General features: G+C 42.8%; 3 protein-coding genes across 6 annotated transcripts in view; 1 reads left to right on the forward strand and 2 right to left on the reverse strand.

The window, feature by feature from the left end:
- LOC137321546 (collagen alpha-1(I) chain-like) overlaps positions 1 to 3,713 on the reverse strand; it is a 90,036-nt gene extending 86,323 nt beyond the window's left edge. The window contains exons 1-2 of the mRNA XM_067983942.1: positions 3,612 to 3,713; positions 1,066 to 1,076 (exon numbers count right to left, since the gene is read on the reverse strand). Of these exons, the coding sequence (XP_067840043.1) occupies positions 1,066 to 1,076; positions 3,612 to 3,713 (113 nt within the window). The remainder of the gene's footprint in view (positions 1 to 1,065; positions 1,077 to 3,611) is intronic.
- The window catches only part of nt5dc1 (5'-nucleotidase domain containing 1), a 568,661-nt gene that overhangs the window by 123,752 nt on the left and 420,292 nt on the right, over positions 1 to 24,617 (forward strand). The gene's annotated exons all lie outside the window — the stretch shown is intronic.
- The window catches only part of LOC137321547 (collagen alpha-2(IV) chain-like), a 112,959-nt gene continuing 110,947 nt past the window's right edge, over positions 22,606 to 24,617 (reverse strand). Inside the window, exon 12 of the mRNA XM_067983944.1 lies at positions 22,606 to 24,421. Coding sequence (XP_067840045.1) covers positions 22,606 to 24,421 — 1,816 coding nt within the window. The remainder of the gene's footprint in view (positions 24,422 to 24,617) is intronic.

Raw genomic sequence — 24,617 nt, forward strand, 5'->3', positions numbered from 1 at the left:
CTGTGAAATAAAGCAGCAACTGGTCTTGTCGTACCACGTGTTGTACCAGTCCATCTTCAAAACGATTCATTGAAGTGTCATGAACAGGTGCAGAAAATAATCAATAAGGCTAATGGAATGCTGGCCTTTATATCTAGAGGACTAGAGTACAAGGAGGCAGAAGTTATGCTGCAGCTATACAAAACCCTGGTTAGGCCGCATTTGGAGTACTGTGAGCAGTTCTGGGCACTGCACCTTCGGAAGGACATATTGGCCTTGGACGGAATGCAGCGTAGGTTTACTAGAATGATACCCGGACTTCAAGCGTTGTTACGAGGAGAGATTACACAAATTGGGGTTGTATTCTCTAGAGTTTCGAAGGTTAAGGGGTGATCTGATTGAAGTTTATAAGATGTTCAGGGGAACAGATAGGTGGATAGAGAGAAACTATTTCTGCTGGTTGGGGATTCTAGGAGTAGGGGGCACAGTCTAAAAATTAGAGCCAGACCTTTCAGGAGTGAGATTAGAAAACACTTCTACACACAAAGGGTGGTAGAAGTTTGGAACTCTCTTCCGCAAATGGCAATTGACGCTAGCTCAATTGCTAATTTTAAATCTGAGATAGATAGCTTTTTGTCAAACAAAGGTATTAAGAGATATGGGCCAAAGGCAGGTTTATGGAGTTAGATCACAGATCAGCCATGATATTATCAAATGGCGGAGCGGGCTCGAGGGGCTGAATGGCCTACTCCTCTTCCTATGTTCCTATTGAAGTGTACATGTGAAAGATGTGAATAGCCAGTTTAGATCACAAGGAGATGACATTGTTAGCCCCCTGGGCTACACTATCATATAGTTAGATACTGGACAGTAGTGACACATCCCTAAACGTAAGGCGCCTAGACTGCTTATGGAAGTGACCAGAGCCACTTTATCCAAGGAAATATCTAAGAGAAGACCCGAAACTTGTAACAACCAGTATCCAACTGTAAATACATTTTCATTAGTGTGAACAACTTATCAAGATCGATGATTTGTCTACCATTTTGAAGTGGTACACACAAGTTCAAATCATAATTGCCTTACTTTTGACGATCCTTTAAAAATACAAATATATTAGTATTAGTATTAGAGAAATATTTTCTGCTTTGCACCAATGCCAAAATTGTATAAATCTAGAACAAAGCAAAGTGAGACTTCTTCCGTAGCTGCGCTTCACTGATGTCAGGATTTAGGCAGATTTTATATATAACTAGTGTAAATGCACCCTAAGAGTGTCTCTTTTCCAATTTATGGATTACCAGACCTTTCCACTATTATTGTGTAGGAAAAGTTCACAATTTAACTTGCTGTGATTTTGTGTTCAACATCACCTGTCCCTACCTGTGATTATAGTTTCCTGAACACTAAAGATATTTATCATACCCTTATCATCAGATTTCATTATGTATCTGCTTCAGACTCTTGTCCACAGTACGTTCTCCTCAGAAAGTATTTCAATTTCAAGTTTCTTTCCAGTAACTAATGATGGGCCAACTGGTGATCCCAAGTGATTTTTTGTAGATTAAAATTGCAGTAACATCCCTTCTTAATCCCATGCTTCATGTTTTCAGTAAAGTATATGGTGAATGGATTTTGTTGGCAAATTAAAATGTGGAAAAAGTATATTAGACGGTGGATAACAAAATGACAGATGAACCAGTTTTCTTAGGCACAAACTATAGTATTTACAAAGATTATATGGTGTATGCCATTCGGAATTTAATTTCTAAAGACTCATGACCCACTATTGTAAATATTAATACAAAAACAAATTCACTTTTCTTTTATTATTTCACAAATATGTGTTTTACAGCTTGAATAATTATAACATTGTTGGGGATACAGAGAAACCTTAATTAGTTACACCCACATTAACTGCACTCTCAATTATCTCAATAATTACCAACAGGAGTCGGGTTTTAATTTTGTATAAACCAACTGAGTGTTTTAATTGATGTATTGCAAACTTTGAGTTCCAAGTCCAGCAGAATGTGTAGTTTTCATATGGATGCCCCATGCTTGCTAGTAATTAATACCCATACAACTCTGATATTTAGTTTTGGATCAGGACACCAGTGGGAGTCATCGCTTTGGGTCCCATAGACCATTAAGAGTTGGGCTGTTTTTTTTCAAGAATATTTCCTTACTTTTATTTTTATTCACATTTTCTGGTTGTTTTCAGGGACAGTTATTTGGATTCAAAGGAGTAATTTTCCAATTTTGCACTATAATGGAATGGTTTGATTACCGGGAGTGCATATCGAAAATTCTCTTCCACCACCGTCCCCCCCCCCCCCCCCACTCAAATTTCCAATATGTACTGTCAGCTGCACGACTTCCTGCAAGTAGCACAGTGTCAGAAAATTCATGGCACACAGCTTTGTATATTAGGAATTGGGTATGCTAATATGCGTGCCCAGATTCCCAATATACGCTCTCATCACACAAAGCTCTGTGTCAGAATTACTTGTTCATAACATTTATGGGGAAGAACTTCAACTTCCGCTGAAAACGAGGGGAAAATGGGCATAACGTGTCAGCAGTGGCTTAGTGGTAGCACTCTCGCCTCTGAGTTAGAAGGTTGTGGGTTGAAGTATCACTCCAGAGATTTGAGCACAAAATCTAGGCAGACAGCTCGGCGTAGTACTGAGGCAGCACTGCACTGTTGGAGGTGCTGTCTTTCGGACGGTATGCTAAACCGAGGCTCCGACTTCCCTCTCAGGTGGATGTAAAAGATCCCATGCCACTAATTCGAAGAAGAGCAGGGGAGTTCTCCCTGTGTCCTGGCCGATATTTATCCCTCAACCAACATCACTAAAAACATCTGATCATTATCACATTGCTGCTTGTGGGACCTTGATGTGCATAAATTGGCTGCCCCATTTCCTACATTACAACAGTGACTAAGCTTCAAAAGTACTCCATTGGCTGTAAAATACTTTGGGATGCCCTGAGGTTGTGAATGGCGCTATATAAATGCAAGTGTTTCTTTTCTTTTTTCTTTTTCTGTGAAAATGGTGTGTGTACCTTATTTGACTAAGATTGGCGAGCTGCCAGCCAGATTGTGCTGTTTATTGGCAGCTCACTGATTTTGGGGGGGGGGGGGGGGGTGGGGGGAGGCAGGAAATCAGGTGTCAGTGATACCATTTAAAGGCAGCCATTCTCTCTTAAAGGGGAGGGGGAGGTGCAATTGCCTTTGCTTAAGTGAATCAATGCTGTACATTGCAAATGGCAGGTAGAGCAAGTGCAGCAAGACCCCCCTCCCTCCCCAACCCTGGTTTTTGGATGCTGCTCTGAAGGTTCTAGTTGAGCAGGAGGAAGAAGGTGCTATTTCCAACAAGCACTAGACGGGTGTACTGGCAAATTACCCGGCGCCAGTGGGTAGAGGTGGCTGAACAGGTCAACATGAGAAGCATTGCACCCAGGACCAGGCTGCAGTGCTGGAAGAAGTTTAATGATTTGTGTAGAGCTGTGAAGGTAAGAATACCAACTCACATTTCTCTTATTCTCTGGTTTGCTCTATAGCCCCAGCACTCACAAGTGTTCCATTCCCCGCTTCCCATCGTTCTCCTCCAATCACAGCAGCATACGTCACTGAAACTCCTCCTGCTGCTACTGGCACACTCTGCACCTGCTACTGTCCTCGCAATTACTTCCTTCACTTTCCCACACCTGTGCCGTCTTTCACGCATCATCGATTATGTTCTACCCTAACATACATGTCCTCACAATATTTCACAGGCCACACACTACACACTCCCTTTCTTCTTGCAGGAGAAGCTGGCACACAATACCAGGGAGAAGATGTGGCTAGGAGGAGGGCCACCATCCGTCCACATTCTGCCCCCATTAGAAAAGGCGTTGTTGGAAATTGCGGGCAGGGGCACGTCGGGAGAGGCTGGAGGTTACGCTCTGCAGAGCGTTTGGCCAACTTACACTCTTTTCTCTTCTCTCTGAAATTCTCCCTCACACTCTGCATGACAAAGTGGTGCTGGTTTGAACTGCCACTCATCTGTCTCTGCTAACCCTTACCACAAACAGCCAACCCTTGTCCCTCTCTTCCATTTCCAGGTCATTGACAAACGCTTCAGTTGAATCATCCCTCCTTCACACACATCAGTCCCACTTTCTATCACACCCAGTCTCTGTATCGTCCAGATGAATGCCCTCCAATTCTACACCTGCATGGGTATTGGAGTGATATCACTAGGCACAGTCAAACCAACACCAATGTAAAGAAACTGTACAATGACAAACTGGATTAGAATGGTTCATTTGAGAATTGTGATGCGATTTCTATCGATGTACACCAGCTGCACTTTGAGTCAGTGGAAGACCTTCCTGTTTAGGAATATTCTTCATGTGGAACAGTTAAGGCTATGTGGGTATAATCAACGATGCCCTGTAGCTTTGGGAAGCTTGCTATTCTGGCGAAGGCCAGAACTCTCTCTTCTTGCTCTGCTGCCTCTACAGGGAAGCTGATGGATTTGTTGCCCTTAGTGAGGAGCATATCCATCACCCGCTTGATGCAGCAAAACACTGCAAATTTACTGACGCCACCTGTTGCAGCCTGGAATGATCCTGAGGTGTAGAAATTCAGGGCCACAATCACCTTCAGAGTCACAGGCTCTATGAGTGATCTGGTCCTGCATCCTTTCCTCCCCCATCCTTTTCTCCCAGCAACTCCAGGTCTCAGAACTCTGACTTTCTGCTTTTCCTCCTCATCATTATCCAGCTCTAATGACAGCCCGAGCAGCACACCCATGTTGGTAGGGTATAAGGTTTTGCAAAACCCCCTGTACAGAGATTGTCCTGCAACTCCAAAAAGTCACGGCCCGAAATGTTTACACTCAATTACCAGCAGCCAACACAGCCAGGAAACAGGCATAAAAGCCCACTCGCAGTCAAGAAAGACTAACTAGAGACTTACCTGAATGTAGCTGAGGGTACCTTTAAATATTGCTGAGGGAGCCATTTTCCTGACTGTTGGAGCCAAGGATTAGCGGGCAGGTTTAAATATTAAAGTATCCAGCACTCCCAGTTCAATTTGGCAAAAAGGTCCTTAACCAGGTGCAGGACCCCAATTTTAATACATTCATAAGGCTCCCGCTGCTTTCTGGCAGCCATCCTGGGCAACTAAAAGTAGCTCAATCCAGTAGGGCTACTGGCGCAATTCTGACGTCGTTCGGACGAGAGGGATCCTGACCTGAAATTCGGAGGTTGTATTTTGATTATACGCCTGAGAAATGGGCGAATCTATGTTGAATTTTTCCCCCCCGCCTGTCCACAGTGCTACAGTTTGCAAAACTCTAATTATAGCATTACAGACTACAAGGAATATCTTTACTGTGTGATGATGTTAGCTGAAAAAGTTGGTCTTGGTATGAAGCAGGTGTTTTCACTTTATATTCACACTGAATATTTTTGCATAGAGTAGGAAATAGAGAAAGAATATACTCCTAGATGATTGAACATTTCAATATGAAGGTGTACCAAGTATAACTCTTTCAAAGTGGGAATATCATCACTTGATGACATCCTTGCATTAAATTGAAACAAAACAAACATTAGATAATCTGATACTTCTGACAGCAAATAGTTACCTTGTTGAATGGCTGATTTGTTCAGATTGATTCATATTGTACTATGCCATATTTGAATTTTATGTAGAAGTTTTACTTTTAAGAATATTTTGTTCATATAGATTGTGGTCATTTGATATTTTTTTCCTGTTTTTCTTTGCTTTTCTCCCTTTCTCTGCTGATGACTAAGCTGGGGTATAGCTCCAGGAGCGTTAACGTACCCCCAGTCCTTTTTCCAAGTACCTCTTGTGTGACCCTAGATGCAAGGGATACATTTTAAGAATGAGCATTCCTGACAGAGTTTTATGGAATGGGAGCATTTAATAGGAATTTGGGCATGCAGCTGAGCATACCTAATTCAAGGCCAAATTTCTGATATGCAAAGCCAACTTGGAATACTTAACCCTAAGAATCAGCAGGATATTCAGTCATTGGGATCATCACAATTAAGTGCGATCCTATTTTTAATCAGCATGCACAAATGTGCACTCTTCTAACAAGGTTGCTGGCCAGTGAACAGGAGTCCTTAACCCTGGCAGGTTTTTCTCCTCTGTAATATATAGAAGCCAATTGAAGTGACGCCAGTATTGCCCCTGCTAACCCATCATGAAAACTGGGATTTTCTTGGCATGTATGGCTCAACTGGTGTACTTACTGAGTCATAGGGGTCTGATAATATCATTAATCAACAATAAACAACTCATCAGAATAATTGTTTTGTTCAGAATTGTTCCTTTATTAATTATCCTTAAGAAAAACTACCTGCATATATGAAGTCAGAGTACAGTTTGGCACATTGTTCTTGCTGAAGAATACACTAATATATTAGGGTGATTGGGGACAATGGACTTTTTGCGGGTCAGGACAATTTGGTAATGAATCTTACGACTTGCTTGGGTCAAGGGATATTAAAGGTCTCGCAGATATGGTGATTGGCCTTGTAGGATTGGGGCACCGATCTTGTGCAGCACTAGAAGAGGGTTGTTAGTTTGGGTCTCCAGTCTGACTTTCTTGGAGGATGGGTTGGATTTATGTGGGAAGTGTTTGGGGAATGTGGGTTTCCAGGAATGGAATGAAGACTGCTTGATATTTCCTGAGTCCAGACATAACCTTTTCTGACTGGCAAATGTCCAACAGATGTTTCATCTGCATGTTTGTTATAGCGAGGGTTGTGCTCCCCCAGCTAGCACTAACACTTGCACTGTCTGTATGTTTCAGGAGGTATTCACTCTCTAGTTGATAGTCCCAGCAGACATTGGCTTAGATCTACAGGGATGATAAGGCCTTTCATGCTGTCTAAGGCCTTCTGGGTTTCTTCTCAGGACAGCTGAATGAGGGGCCAGGGCCAGAATGTGTGTGGCTGTGTATCCCTCTGGTGGTAGTCTCTCGAATATTCATCCCCCAAGGAGGGGTGGAATACGTAGGCCAAATGGGTCAATATATTATTCTTGAACTGGCCTCACGCATTCTGCTCAGGACATTCTGTTCATGTGGTACTTCTGAGGGTCTGATTCAATACTTCTTTCCATGATACAGAGATGTGTTTGTGAGAAATTGGCAGGAGTGTAGGTACAGTTCTAGGAGGTCAGTTGAGGTTTTTTTTGAGCATAGATAGGTCCTTGAGGAGATGTTTAATTTGCAGGTAGCTGAATAGATCATGCTGGGCAAGGTGGAATTGGTCTTCTAATTGTCAGAAGGATATAATCTGGCCTTTGTCAAGAAGTTAACCTGTCCTTTGACATGTCAAGTTCAGAACCCACCCATGTCGAATTATGACATTTTATGTTTTTATACATTTAAATTAGGATGTGCAAATTCTAGATTAGTTTCTATTGCTACTTGCTGAAAGAGGTCTGCTTCTGCCTGTTTATATGAAATGCATGATAATGTAGAGCTTATGTTACTGGACTGGCAACCCAGAGGCTGAGAATTCAGATCCCACCATGGGAATTCAATAACCCTGGTAATGTGTGGGCTGACAACATAATAAAATGACCATGAAAGCTGCTGCATTGTTGTAAAAAACCCAACTGGTTTACTAATAGGAACATAGGAACAGCAGTAGGCCACTTAGCCCCTCGAGCCTGTTACACCATTCAATGAGATCATGGCTGCTTTGTGACCTAACTCCATATACCCACCTTAGTCCCATATCCCTTAATAACTTTGGTTATCAAAAATCTATCAATCTCATATTTAAAATTAACAATTGAGCTAGCATCAACTGCCGTTTGCAGAAGAGTGTTCCAAACTTCTACCACCTTTTGTGTGTAAAATTGTTTCCTAACTTCACTCCTGAAAGCCCTGGTTCTAATTTTTAGGCTATGTCCCCTAGTCACAGACTCCCCAACCATTGGAAATAGTTTCCCTTTATCTACCCTATCAGTTCCCCTTAATATCTTGAAAACTTTGATCAAATCACCCTTTAACCTTCTAAATTCCAGGGAATACAACCCTAGTTTGTGTAATCTCGCCTCGTAATTTAACCCTTGGAGCCCGGGTATCATTCTAGTAAATCCAAGGCCAGTATATCCTTCCTAAGGTGCGGTGCCCAGAACTGAACACAGTACTCCAGGTGTGGTCTTACCAGGACTTTATATTGCTGCAGCATAACTTCTACCCCCTTGTATCCTAGTCCTCTAGATGGAAAGGCCAGCATTTCATTAGCCTTTTTGATTATTTTCTGTACCTGTCCATGACATTTCAATGATCTATGTACATGGACCCCTAAGTCTCTTTGGACCTCCACTGTTTTGAGCTTTTCGCCATCGAGAAAGTACTGTGATCTATCCTTTTTAGGTCCAAAGTGGATGACCTCACACTTGCCGACATTGAAATCAATTTGCCACAGTTTCGCCCATTCATTTAATCTATTAATATCTCTCTGTAATTTTATGCTACATTTACACTGCTTACAATTCTGCCTATCTTTGTGTCATTGACAAACTTGAATATGTTGCTCTTTATCCCGTCATTTAAGTCATTAATAAATACAGTGAGTAGTTGAGGCCCCAACACAGATCCCTGTGGGACACCACTAGTCACATCCTGCCAATTTGAGTACCTGCCCATTATCCCTACTCTCTGTCTCCTGCCGCTCAGCCAACTTCCTAACCAGGTCAATAATTTGCCCTCAATTCCATGAGCTTCAACTTCAGCTACCAGTCTCTTATGAGGGACTTTATTGAATGTCTTCTGGAAATCCATACAAACAACATCCATAGACATTCCCCTGTCCACTACTTTAATCACCTCTTCAAAATATTCAATCAGGTTCATCAGGCATGACCTACCCTTTACAAATCCATGCTGGCTCTCTCTGATTTGCTGAAAATTTTCAAGGTGTTCAGTCATTCTATCCTTAATTATAGACTCTAGTAATTTCCTGATAACAGATGTTAGGCTAACTGCTCTATAATTCCCTGGTTTCTCTTTCTCACCTTTCTTAAATGTGGAGTGGCATGTGCAATCTAATGCCCTTAAGAGAATGGAACCCACCACCCCTATCTGGTCTAGCCTCCACATGAGCAGTCCATGCTACATGTTTGACTCTTAGGGGATAATTTTGACTTTGGGCGATAGTGTCATGTGGCTGATACCTGATCAGCCATCTGCTATACATCTGTCCTGATTTCCATTTCCAGTGTTAAAAGAGCTTTTCTTCTCTTGGTAACAGACCGTTGAGTTCATCTCCTGCCGGTATCAGGGCCCACTTAATACTCTCCAATCTGTGTCTTTTGAGTGGCGTTTTTTACTTTAGTATCCCTTACTCAAAACCCTCTCTAGGCTTACAGTACTCTACAGTATAGATTATCCGATCAATTTTACTAAGACAAACAGCTGTAAGTTGGGCAAAATCTAACTGGGAGTTGAGGTGGTTCTCCACTCAGTTAGTGCTCCATGCAAGTTTCCACCAGTATTCTGTTATAGTATTGGCTGCATTTGATAGACCGCATATATTTATTAGGTCCCAATGATATTTTAATGTCCTTTAAGCATTTCCCTGGGATATTGCTGTTTCTTTAACACATTCATAAAAAATGGGAGTCCAAAATTGCTAGGGCCTGATCTGTGGAGTGAAATACTTTTGAAGAGCACTGCCTGAAGACTGGGAAGAGAATTTACACCCCATTAATTCATTTTTCTCTTCTGTTTTATTTTTAATTTCTTTTCACTTTTACAGGTGTTGATGTAGCTTTGTTGCAACTGTTTGGATGTGAAGTATTCGTTCAAACCTCATTAATAGTATGACAGTGGGTTTCCCCCAGAAATACCACTGTGCTTGTTTGGACATTCATCCAGCCACAGAACTCCTGCCTCTGGAAATCTCTATCCAGTACCATCCACTTGGCTACCACACTCCCTGCTTTCAAGATATCTTCTGAAAACCCTTCTCTTCGACCGTGCTTAAAGTTCCCACCCCCTCCCCCCAACCCTTTCCCCTTTTTTCTGCTATTGTAAAATGCTCTGAGTCATTGTCCTGCACATGAAGAACACCATACAATGCAAGTGTTATTCCCAAGAGCAGCCTTCACATATAAGTTTTCAGTAGAAGAAGGGACATGGTAAAGTAGTTTTGTAAATGCTGTTGATCGGAGGTCACCGGTTACGTTTACTGGCTTCGTACAAAGAGGAGAAGAGTCAATTCTCTTTTAACTCTCAATTCACTTTATTCACGCCGTTAGGTCATATACATATAGCTGATACGTCTGGTTAGATATAGGCATGCAGTTTACACCAGGTTATACAGTCTTATACCCAAACTAAGATCTAAACGCACACCCACTAGGTTTCTCTGACACTCCCTGAGTGGTCACAGAATATAAAGGATAATACCCGAAAAGGAGAGCTGACGCTGGCCAGGCGTTCCGTTCTCTCTCTCTCTCGACGTCGTCTCTACGTCCCTGACGTAGGGTCTTCCACTTCCGCGATGGTTGGTCTCTGGAGTCTTCGCTCTGGCTCCACGCCCCAGATCCTTCATTCTTATTCCAAATCTTATCTCTTCAAGCTGTGCTGTCTCTCTCTTTTGTTGGTTTAGGCTTTCTGGTTACTCTGTGTCTTCTCCTCATTGGCTCTGTCCCAAGGACTTAGGTAGCATTAACTCATTACTCCTTTTCTAAATAAGGACTTGTGTCTTATCACATTTCCTTTGTCTTTCACAAAACTTAGCTAATTCAAACCAGTTCCAGCCAGCCAAGGCCAGCGACTGAACCCAGGTGACTTCAGTTCAAAAGTCGTTCCTGCCTGTGTATCAGCAGCTGACGTCTCAGGTTACCTTCTGCAGCCCCTGGCCAACAATGCTTTGTTGACTAAATAAGGAAATAGGATGGAGCAAAGAGTAGGAGAAGATTTGTACGAACCTTGACCTAGTGGTATTCCTCCAACTTCCTCATCTCTGACACCATCTATGGTCGTCTTACCAATGCAAGTGATTCCTCCATATTTGGGTTTAATGCACATATGTTAAGGGAACTGTCTTCAGTTTGTATTCTTTGGTTATGAGCTGTCTTCTGCAACCAGAATACAATAAGGGAGAAGTTCCAATTGTCTTGATGACATACAATGATACACAAGTGTCAGCATGAAGCTCATTGTGGAAATGATGATATGTTCATGTTCATTAGATGAGAGGATTCTTATGAGATGAATGCATGCAATGATACCAATGACAGAGCCCCCAGATAAAGGCTGGGAGAGGTAGATTTTGACTTTTGGCAAGCTGGCTGATGGAGCGCGCTGGTCGGCCACCCATTCTGGCGGCAAAGGCATCCCTGTGATCTTAAGGCTTCGGCCATGTTTAAATCTAGCAGGTGAGCTGCAGAGCGCTGAACAGGCATCCTGATGCAGCTCACCATATTGAAGCCTGAAAATTGGGCCAGAGCAGCCGCCAGCAAGATAAGTTACAGAGGGGAGGCAGCAGTGGCCCAGATTCTTTGTGGGCCCTGGAGGAACACTGATTTTGGGATTAATTTATATGATAATGTTGTGATTAAATTAAATTTGGTTTACAGGGGGCTAACTCCCAGGAACACACAAGTTATCTAGGATGTTGATTATAATAGCAACAGTTGATTAGGTCTATATGATGTTCCTAATACACGTCACAGGTCACGTGACACGTCATGTTGGAGCACAGCTTGTACGCAACCCTCTGGTGTGAGTTTGTGGGTTGAACTACGTGTAAACCTGCAGGGAGGGCACCCACAGAGGAGTAATCCTATATTTGAAAAAATATAACGTATCTCGCTTAGTCGAGTGGAAAATGGAGATGAAGAGAAGATGTGTGTGTGTGTGAACAGAGAACAGAGATGCCTGAACACATTCCACCCTGACCAGGTGACACAGCACTTGAACTCTTCATGTTCAGATGACATCAGGCGGTCAATCACTGCCAGTTTCTGGTTGCCTTCCCATCGATGGTTGGATGCTGCTCCTTTTGCTGTTTCTATCTGGTTAGATGTTTCTGACCATATCCATAACCATAACCAACTCGTATCACTAATTACTTAAAGACCTGGCTTTACACAAGTACCTTTCAAGTAGTTCTTTTTTTTAAAAAAAAGGAACACAGTTCATTTCAGCTCTTGTGTTTTGACACCCGCTGTAGTGATTGGGACAATCAGCACTCGTGCGAAAAATGTAGAGGTTTATTCACAGTTGTGTGCCCAAAACTGAGCTCATTTTCAAGTATTTTTTCATTCCTACATTTTATATATCATGTACAGACAAAGTTTTAGTAATAGGCTTGTACAATGTACCTAACAAGAAATCTCAAAATTGTGCTTAAAATGGTGCCTTTATTATATAAATGTTTCCCCAGAAAATTGGTGCTAATTACATTTCTAAACTAAGAAATCAGATGTATATCTTGTGACTAGTCTATATATTTTTTTATTCATTCATGGGATGTGGGCGACGCTGGCGAAGCCGGCATTTATTGCCCATCCCTAATTACCCTTGAGAAGGTGAGCCGCCTTCTTGAACCGCTGCAGTCCGTGTGGTGAAGGTTGTCCCACAGTGCTGTTAGGAAGGGAGTTCCAGGATTTTGACCCAGCGACGATGAAGGAACGGCATATATTTCCAAGTCGGGATGGTGTGTGACTTGGAAGGGAACATGTAGCTGCTGCTCTTGTCCTTCTAGGTGGTAGAGGTCGCTGGTTTGGGAGGTGCTGTCGAAGAAGCCTTGGCGAGTTGCTGCAGTGCATCCCGTGGATGGTACACACTGCAGCCACTGTGCGCCGATGGTGAAGGGAGTGAATGTTTAGGGTAGTGGATGGGGTGCCAATCAAGCGGGCTGCTTTTTCCTGGATGGTGTTGAGCTCTTGAGTGTTGTTGGAGCTACACTCATCCAGGCAAGTGGAGAGTATTCCATCACACTCCTGACTTGTGCCTTGTAGATGGTGGAAAGACTTTGGGAAGTGAGGAGGTGAGTCACTCGCCGCAGAATACCCAGCCTCTGACCTGCTCTTGTAGCCACAATATTTATATGGCTGGTCCAGTTAAGTTTCTGGTCAATGGTGACCCCCAGGTTGTTGATGGTGGGGGATTCGGTGATGGTAATGCCGTTGAATGTCAAGGGGAGGCGGTTAGACTCTCTCTTGTTGGAGATGGTCATTGCCTGGCACTTGTCTGGCGCGAATATTACTTGCCACTTATGAGCCCAAGCCTGGATGTTATCCAGATCTTGCTGCATGCGGGCATGGACTGCTTCATTATTTGAGGGGTTGCGAATGCAACTGAACACTGTGCATTCATCAGCGAACATCCCCATTTCTGACCTTGTGATGGAGGGAAGGTCATTGATGAAGCAGCTGAAGATGGTTGGGCCTAGGACACTGCCTTGAGGAACTCCTGCAGCAATGTCCTGGGGCTGAGATGATTGGCCTCCAACAACCACTACCATCTTCCTTTGTGCTAGGTATGACTCCAGGCACTGGAGAGTTTTCCCCCTGATTCCCATTGACTTCAATTTTACAACGGCTCCTTGGTGCCACACTCAGTCAAATGCTGCCTTGATGTCAAGGGCAGTCACTCTCACCTCACCTCTGGAATTCAGCTCTTTTGTCCATGTTTGGACCAAGGCTGTAATGAGGTCTGGAGCCGAGTGGTCCTGGTGGAACCCAAACTGAGCATCGATGAGCATCGATGAGCAGGTTATTGGTGAGTAAGTGCCGCTTGATAGCACTGTCGACGATGGTTGTAATAAAAAATTGTTTATGTCTGTTCTTTAATGTACAGACTAGCTGTCATTTTACTAAACTGAAACACTTAACCCGAGTCTTAAATATAAACCTATGCATTTCTCATTACATTTACAATAATATGGCAATTTCGGCTTAAAGATGTAATTTAGTTAACACATTGGGATACTTGTGATTTTATTACATGTATAAAATTGCTTGAATAACCATCTAACTTCAAACATGTTCTGCAGCTAATTTCACAACAGCTTTGTTCAACCAACCATCCTGTGAATGACTGTAGCAAATGTTGTTGTCTTATAGAAGTTTTTTGAGGATGTAACTAGTAGAATAGATAGGGGAGAACCAGTGGATGTGTTCTATTTGGATTTTCAGAAGGCTTTTGATAAGGCTCCACACAAGAGGATAGTGTGCAAAATTAAAGCACATGGGATTGGGGGGAATATACTGACATGGATTGAGAATTGGTTGACAGATAGGAAACAGAGAGTAGGAATAAACGGGGTCTTTTTCCGGGTGGCAGGCAATGACTAGTGGGGTACCGCAGGGATCAGTGCTGGGGCCCCAGCTATTCACAATACATATCAATGATTTGGATGAGGGAACTATATGTAACATTTCCAAGTTTGCAGACGACACAAAGCTGGGGTGGAATGTGAGCTGTGAGGAGGATGCAAAGAGATGTGATTTAGACAAGTTGGGTGAGTGGGCAAGAACATGGCAGATGCAGTATAACGTGGATAAATGTGAGGTTATCCACTTTGGGTTGTAAAAACAGAAAGGCAGATTATTATCTGAATGGTGATAGATTGGGAAAAGGGGAGGTGCAACGAGACCTGGGTGTCCTTGTACACCAGTCTCTGAAAGCGAGCATTCAGGTGCAGCAAGCAGTTAAGAAGGCGAAAGGTATGTTGGCCTTCATTGCAAGGGGATTTGAGTACAGGAGCAGGGATGTCTTACTGCAGTTATACAGGGCCTTGGTGAGACCACATCTGGAGTATTATGTGCAGTTTTGGTCTCCTTATCTGAGGAAGGATGTCCTTGCCATGGAGGGAGTGCAAGAAAGGTTTACCAGACTGATTCCTGGGATGGCAGGACTGACGTATGAGGAGAGATTTGGTCGACTCAGCCTATATTCAGTAGAGTTTAGAAGAATGAGAGGTGATCTCATCGAAACATATAAAATTCTAACAGGACTAGACAGATTAGACGCAGGGAGGATGTTCCCGAAGGCTGGGGAGTCCAGAACCAGGGGCCACAGTCTCAGGATACTGGGTATGCCATTTAGAACCGAGATGAGGAGAAATTTCTTCACTCAGAGGGTGGTGAACCTGTGGAATTCTCTACCACAGAAGGCAGTGGAGGCCAAGTCATTAGATGTATTCAAGAAGGAGATAGATATATTTCTTAATGCTAAAGGGATCAAGGGATATGGGGAAAAAGCGGGAACAGGGTACTGAGTTAGACGATCAGCCATGATCATTTTGAATGGCGGAGCAGGCCCGAAGGGCCAAATGGCCTACTCTTGCTCCTATTTTTCTATGTTAGAAGGCTTACCAAAAAATCCAGTCACTGTTCTTGGAGAAATAAAAGGAATATAAATCAGTCTTCCCGCTGGCCTATGAAGATGAAGATGGAGATGTTGCATCTTTACAAAAAATGTAATTGCTTTAGTTTGAAGAAATTTTGTTACAAATACAACAAATGTTAAGATTACACTGTCTAGTTATTATGTACCAGTAGGCCTGCAATTTCAAGAATGCAAGAATGTCAGTGTATGAGTTGAGTAGCACTAACTAAAACTGTCGGTAACTTTTTAACGCAGCCTTGGCAAATGTAGATATTTATTCACAATTGTGTGCCCAAAACTGAGCTCAATTTTGAGTATTTGTTCATTCCTATGTTTTGTATATTTAATTTTGTTATATTGTGATTAAAATTAATAAACTTAGGAAAGAATCCTAGCAGCAACTTTTTGTTTAAAAAAATATTTTTTTGCTTACACAATATAAATTCAATTAGTTTTTATCTGAAACTGCAAAAATGAAAATAAATATATGTTGTACAGAACCGCAAAATTCATCCACAGACTAAGTTTTTAGTAACAGGCACGTACTCTTTAAACTTCAGCTAGACACAGGTTTCTACAACGAGCTGCTGAACCAAGTAAATCAAATGTTTCACTTGTATTCTTGACTTGGTGGAAAAGTGAGTGAAGCAAAAATCCTTGTGGTCTGACAGTAAAAAGATTGGGCGAATTATGTGAAGTCTCACAACTACAAACTGGACGGGAATCAAGACGGCATCTCACTTCTTAACTGCTACAACCACAAGGGAACACTGCACAAATAATGATTATTTACTTATTTATATTTTTTAAAATTTGCATCCCGTCAAAATCTTTGTTTTAGTCAAGAAAATCATTTAAAAGCTTCAGCAATCCTGTTTGGAGTCGGTTTGCTAATATGATCAGAAAGGCAACGAGTGGGAGAGGAGATCGCCGACACCTTTGTGATCCTTATCTCTGCTGAACTGTGAGTTTTCCATTCTTAAGCATGTCCCCTCCGAGTCATATAATAACATCGCCATTTCTTTTCCGTGGCTATCGTGTGTTGCTATCCACCTCGGCATTTAATGCTTGTAATTTAACATGGCCGCTGGAAGTTATTGAGTGACTTTGTTAGGAACACCCTGTTAGCTTGGATAGAAGATGAAGTAAGAAAGAAAAAAAGAACTTGCACTTATATAGCGCCCTCCATGTCCTCAAGACGTCCCAAAGTGCTTTTCAGCTAATGAATTATTTTTGAAGTGTAGTCACTGTTGCAGTGCAGGAAACGTGGCAGCCAACTCCCCTCTTTTTCTTCAAAATAGTGCCATGGGATCTTTTGTGTCCACCTGAGAGAGCAGACAGGGCCTTGGTTTCTCATCTGAAAGACAGCACCAACAACTCGCTCAGTACTGCCTGGAGTGTCAGCCTAGATTTTTGTGCTCAAGTCTCTGGAGTGAGACTTGAACCCACAACCTTCTGACTCAGAGGTGAGAGTGCTACCCACTCTATTATAATAGTAGCTATTAGAATTGTGTACACTCCCAATCCCATTTAAGTTTGAGATAATGTAAGTGGGGGGTTGCTAGCACATTGTAGAGAGGTACGTCATTGTCTTCAGTCCCTGCCACAAGCTCCGTTCCCTAGCCACTGACTTCATCCCCCTCCCTGGACACTGTCTGAGGCTGAAACAGACTGTTTGCAACCTTCGTGTCTTATTTGACCCTGAATTGAGCTTCCGACCACATATCCTGTCCATCACCAAGGCTGCCTACTTTGACCTCCGTAATATTGCCTGTCTCCACCCCTGCCTCAGCTCATCTGCTGCTGAAACCCTCATCCATGCCTTTGTTACCTCCAGACTCGACTATTTATGCTCTCCTGACTGGCCTCCCATCTTACACCCTCCATAAACTCATCCAAACATCTGCTGCCAGCATTCTAACTTGCACCAAGTCCCGTTCGTAGGAACAATCGAACAGGAGTAGGCCATTTAGCCCTCGAGCCTGTTCCGCCATTCAGTGAGATCATAGCTGATTTATGACCTAACTCCATATATCTGCCTTAGCCCCATATCCCTTAATAACTTTGGTTAACAAAAATCTATCAATCTCAGATTTAAAATTAACAATTGAGCCAGCATTTGCGGAAGAGAGTTCCAAACTTCTACCACCTTTTGCATGTCGAAATGTTTCCTGACTTCACTTCTGAAAGTCCTGGTGCTAATTTTTAGGCTACGACCCCTGGTCCTAGACTCTCCAACCATTGGAAATAGTTTCTCTCTATCTACCCTATCAGCTCCCCTTAATATCTTGAAAACTTTGATCAAATCACCCCCTAATCTTCTAAAGTCCAGGGAACACAACTCTAGTTTGTGTAATCTCTCCTCGTAAATTAACCCTTGGAGTCCAGGTATCATTCTAGTAAATTTATGCTGCACTCCCTCCAAGGCCAATATAGCCTTCCTACAGTGCGGTGCCCAGAACTGAACATAGTACTCCAGGTGTGGGCTAACCAGGGCTTTGTATTGCTGTAGCATAACTTCTACCCCCTTGTAGTCTAGTCCTCTAGATATAAAGGCCAGCATTCCATTAGCCTTTTTGATTATTTTCTGTACCTGTCCATGACATTCTAATGAACTATGTTAATGGACCCCTAAGTCTCTTTGGACCTCCCATGGTTTGAGCTTTTTACCATTTAGAAAGTACTCTGATCTATCCTTTTTAGGTTCAAAGTGGATGACCTCACACCTGCCTACATTGAAATCCATTTGCCACAGTTTTGCCCATTCACTTAATCTATTAATATCTCTCTGTAATTTTATGTTTCTATCTACACTGCTTACAATTCTGCCTATCTTTGTGTCATTGGCAAAGGTGGATATGTGGCTCTTTATCCCGTCATCTAAGTCGTTAATAAATACAGTGAATAGTTGAGGCCCCAATGCCGATCCCTATGGGACACCACTAGTCACATCCTGCCAATTTGAATACCTGCCCATTATCCCTACTCTCTGTCTCCTGCCACTCAGCCAGTTTCCCAACCAGGTCAATAATTTGCCCTCAATTTCATGAGCTTCAAATTTAGCTAACAGTCTCTTATGAGGGACTTTATCGAATGCCTTCTGGAAATCCATATAAACAACATCCATAGGCATTCCCCTGTCCACTACTTTAGTCGTCTCTTCAAAAAATTCAATCAGGTTCATCAGGCATGACCTACACTTTACAAATCCATGCTGGCTCTTTCTGATTTACAATATCACCATTATCAGTTTTTAAGGGGCCCACATTGCTCTTGACCACCCTCTTTTTCCTAATTGTAAAAAAAAAATGGTGTTGTTTTTTGTTTATTCCTTGCAAGTTTCTTTTCACACTCCCTTTCTGTAGCTCTTACTAACTGTTTTGTCACCCTTTGCTGTTCGTTGTATCTCTCTCAGTTGCCAGGATCTGTTCTAATTTTTTGCATTTTTGTATGCTTTTTCTTTTATTTTTTTGTTGTCCCTTACCTCTTTTGTCATCCATGGCTGTTTTTTTTTGGCAAGTAGAGCTCTTGCCTCTTAAGGGTATAAACTGGTTCTGTATCAGGTTAAATTCTTTTTTGAACACCTCCCACTGATCTTCTGCTGTTTTACCCATTAACAGGTTTGCCCAGATTACTGTGGACAGTCTCTGTCTCATCCCGTTGAAGTCGGCCTTACCTAAATTTAGATGTTAGTAGCTGATACGGGCTTCTCCCTTTTAAACACAACATTGAACTCGATCACATTATGATCACTATTAGATAAATATTGACGCACCGTTAGACTGTTAACTAAATCTGGCTCATTACTCATTATTAAATCTAATATGACCTGCCCCCTTGTTGGTTCTAGGACATACTGTTGCAGAAAGCTGCTCTGAACACACTCAAGAAATTCGTTACCTTCCTGACATGAGCTCGTCTACTTATCCCAATCTTTAAAAAACTTAAAATCCCCCATTGAATCCACTCTGCCTTTGCTACATGCTTGTCTAATCTCTGCATTTATACGTTCTGCTACTTCACAGCTGCTACCAGGGGCCTTTACACAATTCCCAAAAGAGCCTTAAATCCTTTTCTATTTCTTAATTCTACCCATAAAGTCTCCACTGCCTGATATCCTCTCTTATCATGGAAGTAATTTCATCCTTAATCACTAAAGCTACTCCTCCCCCACTACCAGTTTCCCTATCCTTCCCGTAGATCAGATAACTGGTATATTCAGTTCCCAGTTCTGACCGTCTTGCAGCCATGTCTCAATAATGGCTACCATGTCGTACCCTCCAAGTTGAATTTGCGCCTTCAATTCATTCACTTTGTTCCTTATACTCTGTGCGTTTGTATAAAGAATGCTTACTTTGGGCCACACATCCTAACCTGTCCTCCTCTAATGTTGTTTTTCTCACACATTTCTTACTTCTCCCTCCTGATTTAATTACTTTACATCTTTTAGTTTTCCCTTTACTTGTAGTGTTTAAAGCATAATTTCTGACTATTATTCTACTCGCTTCCTTTTCATTTGTTTTAGAATGATTATTTATACTACCTTTTCCTCCTGAGCCCTCCCCCCGATTTACTAGTTTAAAGTCCTTGTGACCACTCTATTTATCCTTTCCGCTAAAATCCCTGTCCCAGCCCAGTTCAGGTGGAACCCGTCCCAACATTTCCTTCCTGACCCAGTACTGGTGCCAGTGTCCCATGAATTGGAACCCCTCTTTCCCACACCACTCCTTCAGCAATGTGTTCTCCTCCCTAATCTGTTTATCCCGCGCCAATTTGCATGTGGCTTGGGTAATAATCCAGAGATTATAACCCTTGAGGTCCTGTTTTTTTAATTTAGCTCCTAGCTCCTGGTACTCTCTCAACAGGACCTCTTGCCTTTGTTGTTGGTCCCAACATGGACCACAATGTCAGGATCCTCCCCCTCCCTCTCCAATATCCTTTCAAGCCGGTTCGAGATGTCCCTCATCCTGGCACCAGATTGGCAACATACCATGTGGGACTCTCGATCCTGCTTACAAAGGATGCTACCTGTCCCCCTAATTATTGAATCCCCTACAACTACCACATCACGCTTCTCCTCCTCCTTGTCCCTTTGGACAGCCACCTGCTCCAAGATTCCATGGTCAGCATTCTGGCTGTGCTTCCAACCGTCTTGATCCTTACCCTCACAGGTCGCAAGTACATTGTACCTGTTGGATAGGATCAGTTTCTGCGGATCCTCGTTCTCTACCTCACCTGGGTTCCCCTTACTCTGTACACTATCGGTCGCACCAACTCTGTTCTGATCCTGTATCTCTCTATGAGGTGTGACCGAGGCCTGGAGCATACTCCTCCCCCTCCCTTATGCGTTGGAGTATCTCCAACTCACACTCCAGCTCAATGACTCTGAGCTGGAGAGATCCGAGGTGGAGACATCTAATTCTCACTGTCCACAACTCCCACGTACTGCAGTCCAGACACAAAACCTGCTCTGCCATATCTTAGCCTATATTTATTTATAGATAACTACTTTTTAGTCTGTTTTGGTTTCACCCATCATCCCTGTGCTCGCTGACCTACATTGGCCCCCGGTCTGGCAACGCCTCGATTTTAAAATTCTAATCCTCATGTTCAAATCCCTCCATGGTCTCTTACCTCCCTACCTTTGTAACCTCCTCCAGCCCTACAACCTTCTTAAGATTTTTGCACTCCTCCAATTGTGGCCTCTTGTGCATCCCCATTTTCATCTCTGCACCATTGGCGGCCGTGCCTTCAGCTGCCTAGGCTCTGAACTCTGGAATTCCCTCCCTAAACCTCTGTGCCTCTCTACCTCTCTCTCCTACTTTAAGTTGCTCCTTAAAACCTACCTCTTTGACCAAGCTTTTGGTCACCTGTCCTAATGTCTCTTTATGCGTCTTGGTGTCATATTTTGTCTGACAGTGGTCCTGTGAAGCGCCTTGGGAAGTTTTTACCATGTCAAAGGCTGTATATAAATGCAAGTTGTTGTTGTTTGCACCGATAATGTTGCTTTAATTTATTGAGCACAGTAGGAGGCCTAGCTATACAGGCAATGTAATTGCCATGGCTGCCATACCAAGGTGGGGTGGGGGGGTAGTGGTGCTGTAAAAACAATATTCTTTTAATTCATGTATTACATGTAATGTCACCACAGATTTATTTTACACGGTCACAGGATCCAATACACACAATGAAGGGTATTATTGTTATGGCCCCCGGGTCATGTTATCATTGAGCTAGATATTTGGCAATAAAGGTCATTGGGGACATGAGGTCAACGTATGAATTTGATTAGGAATGCTGAACATGTGAGAATATCTAGTGTAGACTTGAAATTTGTAACAATCAGCATTTATTTAACTGCATAGTAACAAAAATGCACTTGTAATACTGCATGATGTGAGAAATCCACTTTGTCACAGATCAATTACATACAGAAATATTTTGTGATTTGCTACAGTATAATTTATGTGTCTGCATTTTAGACACATGTATATTTCTGGAGAATACATTCCTTATCAATGTCACTTAGATTCATCTAGCATTAATAATATGCCTTTTACAGATTGAATAGCGAAATAGGTAATGTCATTTACTATTGAAATACAGGAAGTAATGGTAATAGACAGATCTAGACATAAAGGGAAATGATCAACCATTGAAATACTTGAATTTCAAAAATACCATTGAAAATGATAGGATTTCCAGCTTGGGCTTAGCTAAATCAGATTGAGAAGGTTAGTTGCTAATGGTGAATGCTTAATGAAACAGTAAAATGTCAAGTACCAAAATACAGTTCTGCACTAATATTTTCTGCAAAAATGCACCTTAAAAAATCCTGATGTCACGCAGAGGGACAACTACATTTTAAATTGACAGTATGACATCAGACCTTTTTAAAAAGAAAATCTAAGGTTAACATTGTGTAAAAATCCAGCCAATTATTTCTGGAAAATATTTTATCAGAAGACCAACTTGCATCTTTGTCATCTGGGTGGATATCGTAAACCTGAAGGATTTTGTTTCAAGCAAATGACATTTAGGAGATGACTACAACACAGCAGTTTGCGGTCAAAACTCTATGTTTCTTAATGTAACAATAGCTACCCTTCTGTTAGATAGTTGTCGTTTATCTTTTTTTGAATTTGTTCTGTTAACTAAATTGTGTTGCTCGTCATTCAGAATAGAACATAGATCATCAACTCACAACTCCATATTTTCAAACTGATGCATATCATGAATGGGCAATTAGAAACCCTGAGAATGATGAGTGCATGAGATCAGAAGAATATAAACCATTAGATTCTTCTGTAGGTAATTGCACATAGATTTGGTCATTTTCGTGTAGATATAATGTAGCACTTCCTGAGACCTGATCAACATAACCTTCTGTATAGTCATCATATGAGTACATCACAGACTCATCGTTTTTGTATAATCCAACCCAAACATTTGCTCCCTTGACTTGAATATGATAAGTAAATTGATAAATGCCAGATATTTCACATGTGAAAATCCCAGTTGATGGATCATAGTTGTTATTTGAATTGGTCAGTAATTTGTCAAATGCAATTGGTTGCCCAGCTGGAAAATATGAACTGGAAAGAATGGCTGTAAAAGCTGGATATGGACTTAGTAATCCAGCTGAAGACTCTCCTGATTTGATGTAGCCATTATAATCATATTTGCCTGGGGACATAAACATTTCTGCTGGTGGGCCTGGTGGGCCAGGAAGCCCTGGTTGGCCTGGAGGGCCTGGTGGTCCTTCTAGTCCAGGTGCACCAGTTTGGCCGCTTGCCATTTTCCCATAGTAATTTCCAGGAGGACCTGGTGGGCCACGAGGTCCTGTATCTCCTTTTTCTCCAGGAAACCCTGGGGCACCTTGAGGGCCAGGTGAACCTCTTGAACCAGGGGATCCTGCAGCTCCCATTGATCCTGTGTCACCAGGATACCCTGGTGGTCCACGAAGACCTGGAGCACCAGGGCTTCCTGATTTACCAGGTGAACCAGCAGGTCCTGTACTACCTTTTTGACCAGTTGATCCTCGTTGTCCTTCTTGGCCTGGTGCACCTGGCTGTCCTGGAGATCCTGATTTTCCTGGGGCACCACCAGGTCCTGGTTGACCTTTTGCTCCTGGATATCCACGCTGACCGAAAGGTCCTGTTTGACCTTTTTCTCCTGGTGCACCAGTTGCACCTGGCGAGCCTCTTGGACCTAGTGATCCTGGTAGACCTGATGGCCCAATAGGTCCAGGAGATCCGGGTGACCCAGCTGATCCTGCCTCTCCTTTTTCTCCCGGGTAACCAGTGGGGCCTATAGAACCAGGCTCTCCTTTGAGTCCTGGTAAACCTGATTTTCCAAAACCAGGTATTCCAGGTGCACCTGGTAAACCTTGTGAACCGGGAGAACCCTTAGATCCAGGGACTCCTGGTGCACCTGGTGCACCTTGAGCTCCAGTCTTTCCACTTCCAGGGAGACCAGGATTTCCTGGTGGTCCTTTTTGGCCTGGTGCACCTGGATACCCTGGTTGGCCTGGTGGGCCCATTTCCCCTTTCTCACCTGGCACACCAGGACGGCCAGTAGCACCGGGACTTCCAAATCCAACTGTCCCAGCTGGTCCTTGTGGCCCTTGTGGCCCTGTTGCACCTCTGCTACCAGGACGCCCTGGAATTCCCATTCCCTTTGCCCCCTTTGCTCCAGGAAGGCCTAAATGCCCTGGCATTCCCTTTTCTCCAGTCGGACCTGGTGCCCCTGCAGGACCTTGTGGCCCTTGAGAACCTGGTTTACCAACAGAAGTCAACCCTGCTGGCCCAGGGTATCCTGGGGCTCCTGAACTGCCTCTAGGTCCTGGCATCCCTTGAGGTCCTCTGTCACCTTTTTCTCCTGGAGCTCCTGTTTTGCCCGACTTTCCTGGTGCTCCTGTCATGCCTGGTTTTCCCATAGCTGACAATCCTGGTGCTCCTGGCATTCCAGGCTTGCCAGGGGCTCCTGGCATCCCAATGCCTGTTTTTCCTGGAGGTCCTGGTGGGCCTCGTGGTCCAGGTACTCCTCTGAAACCTATAATTAAAAAGTTAAGTGTAGTTTAGATTATGATATTTTGTTATGTGTTTCATCAAATAATCTAATAATAGCCCCTGATTTTTTGGGTGTACAATTCAGAGAAGTGCTATAGTGCTATAAATTATTTTTACTGCAAAATAATTCATTTAGAAATGAAAATGAGGCAGTTTCTATAAAGGATGGCCA

This window comes from Heptranchias perlo, chromosome 5, assembly GCF_035084215.1.
Source record: "Heptranchias perlo isolate sHepPer1 chromosome 5, sHepPer1.hap1, whole genome shotgun sequence".
Lineage (NCBI taxonomy): Eukaryota > Metazoa > Chordata > Chondrichthyes > Hexanchiformes > Hexanchidae > Heptranchias > Heptranchias perlo.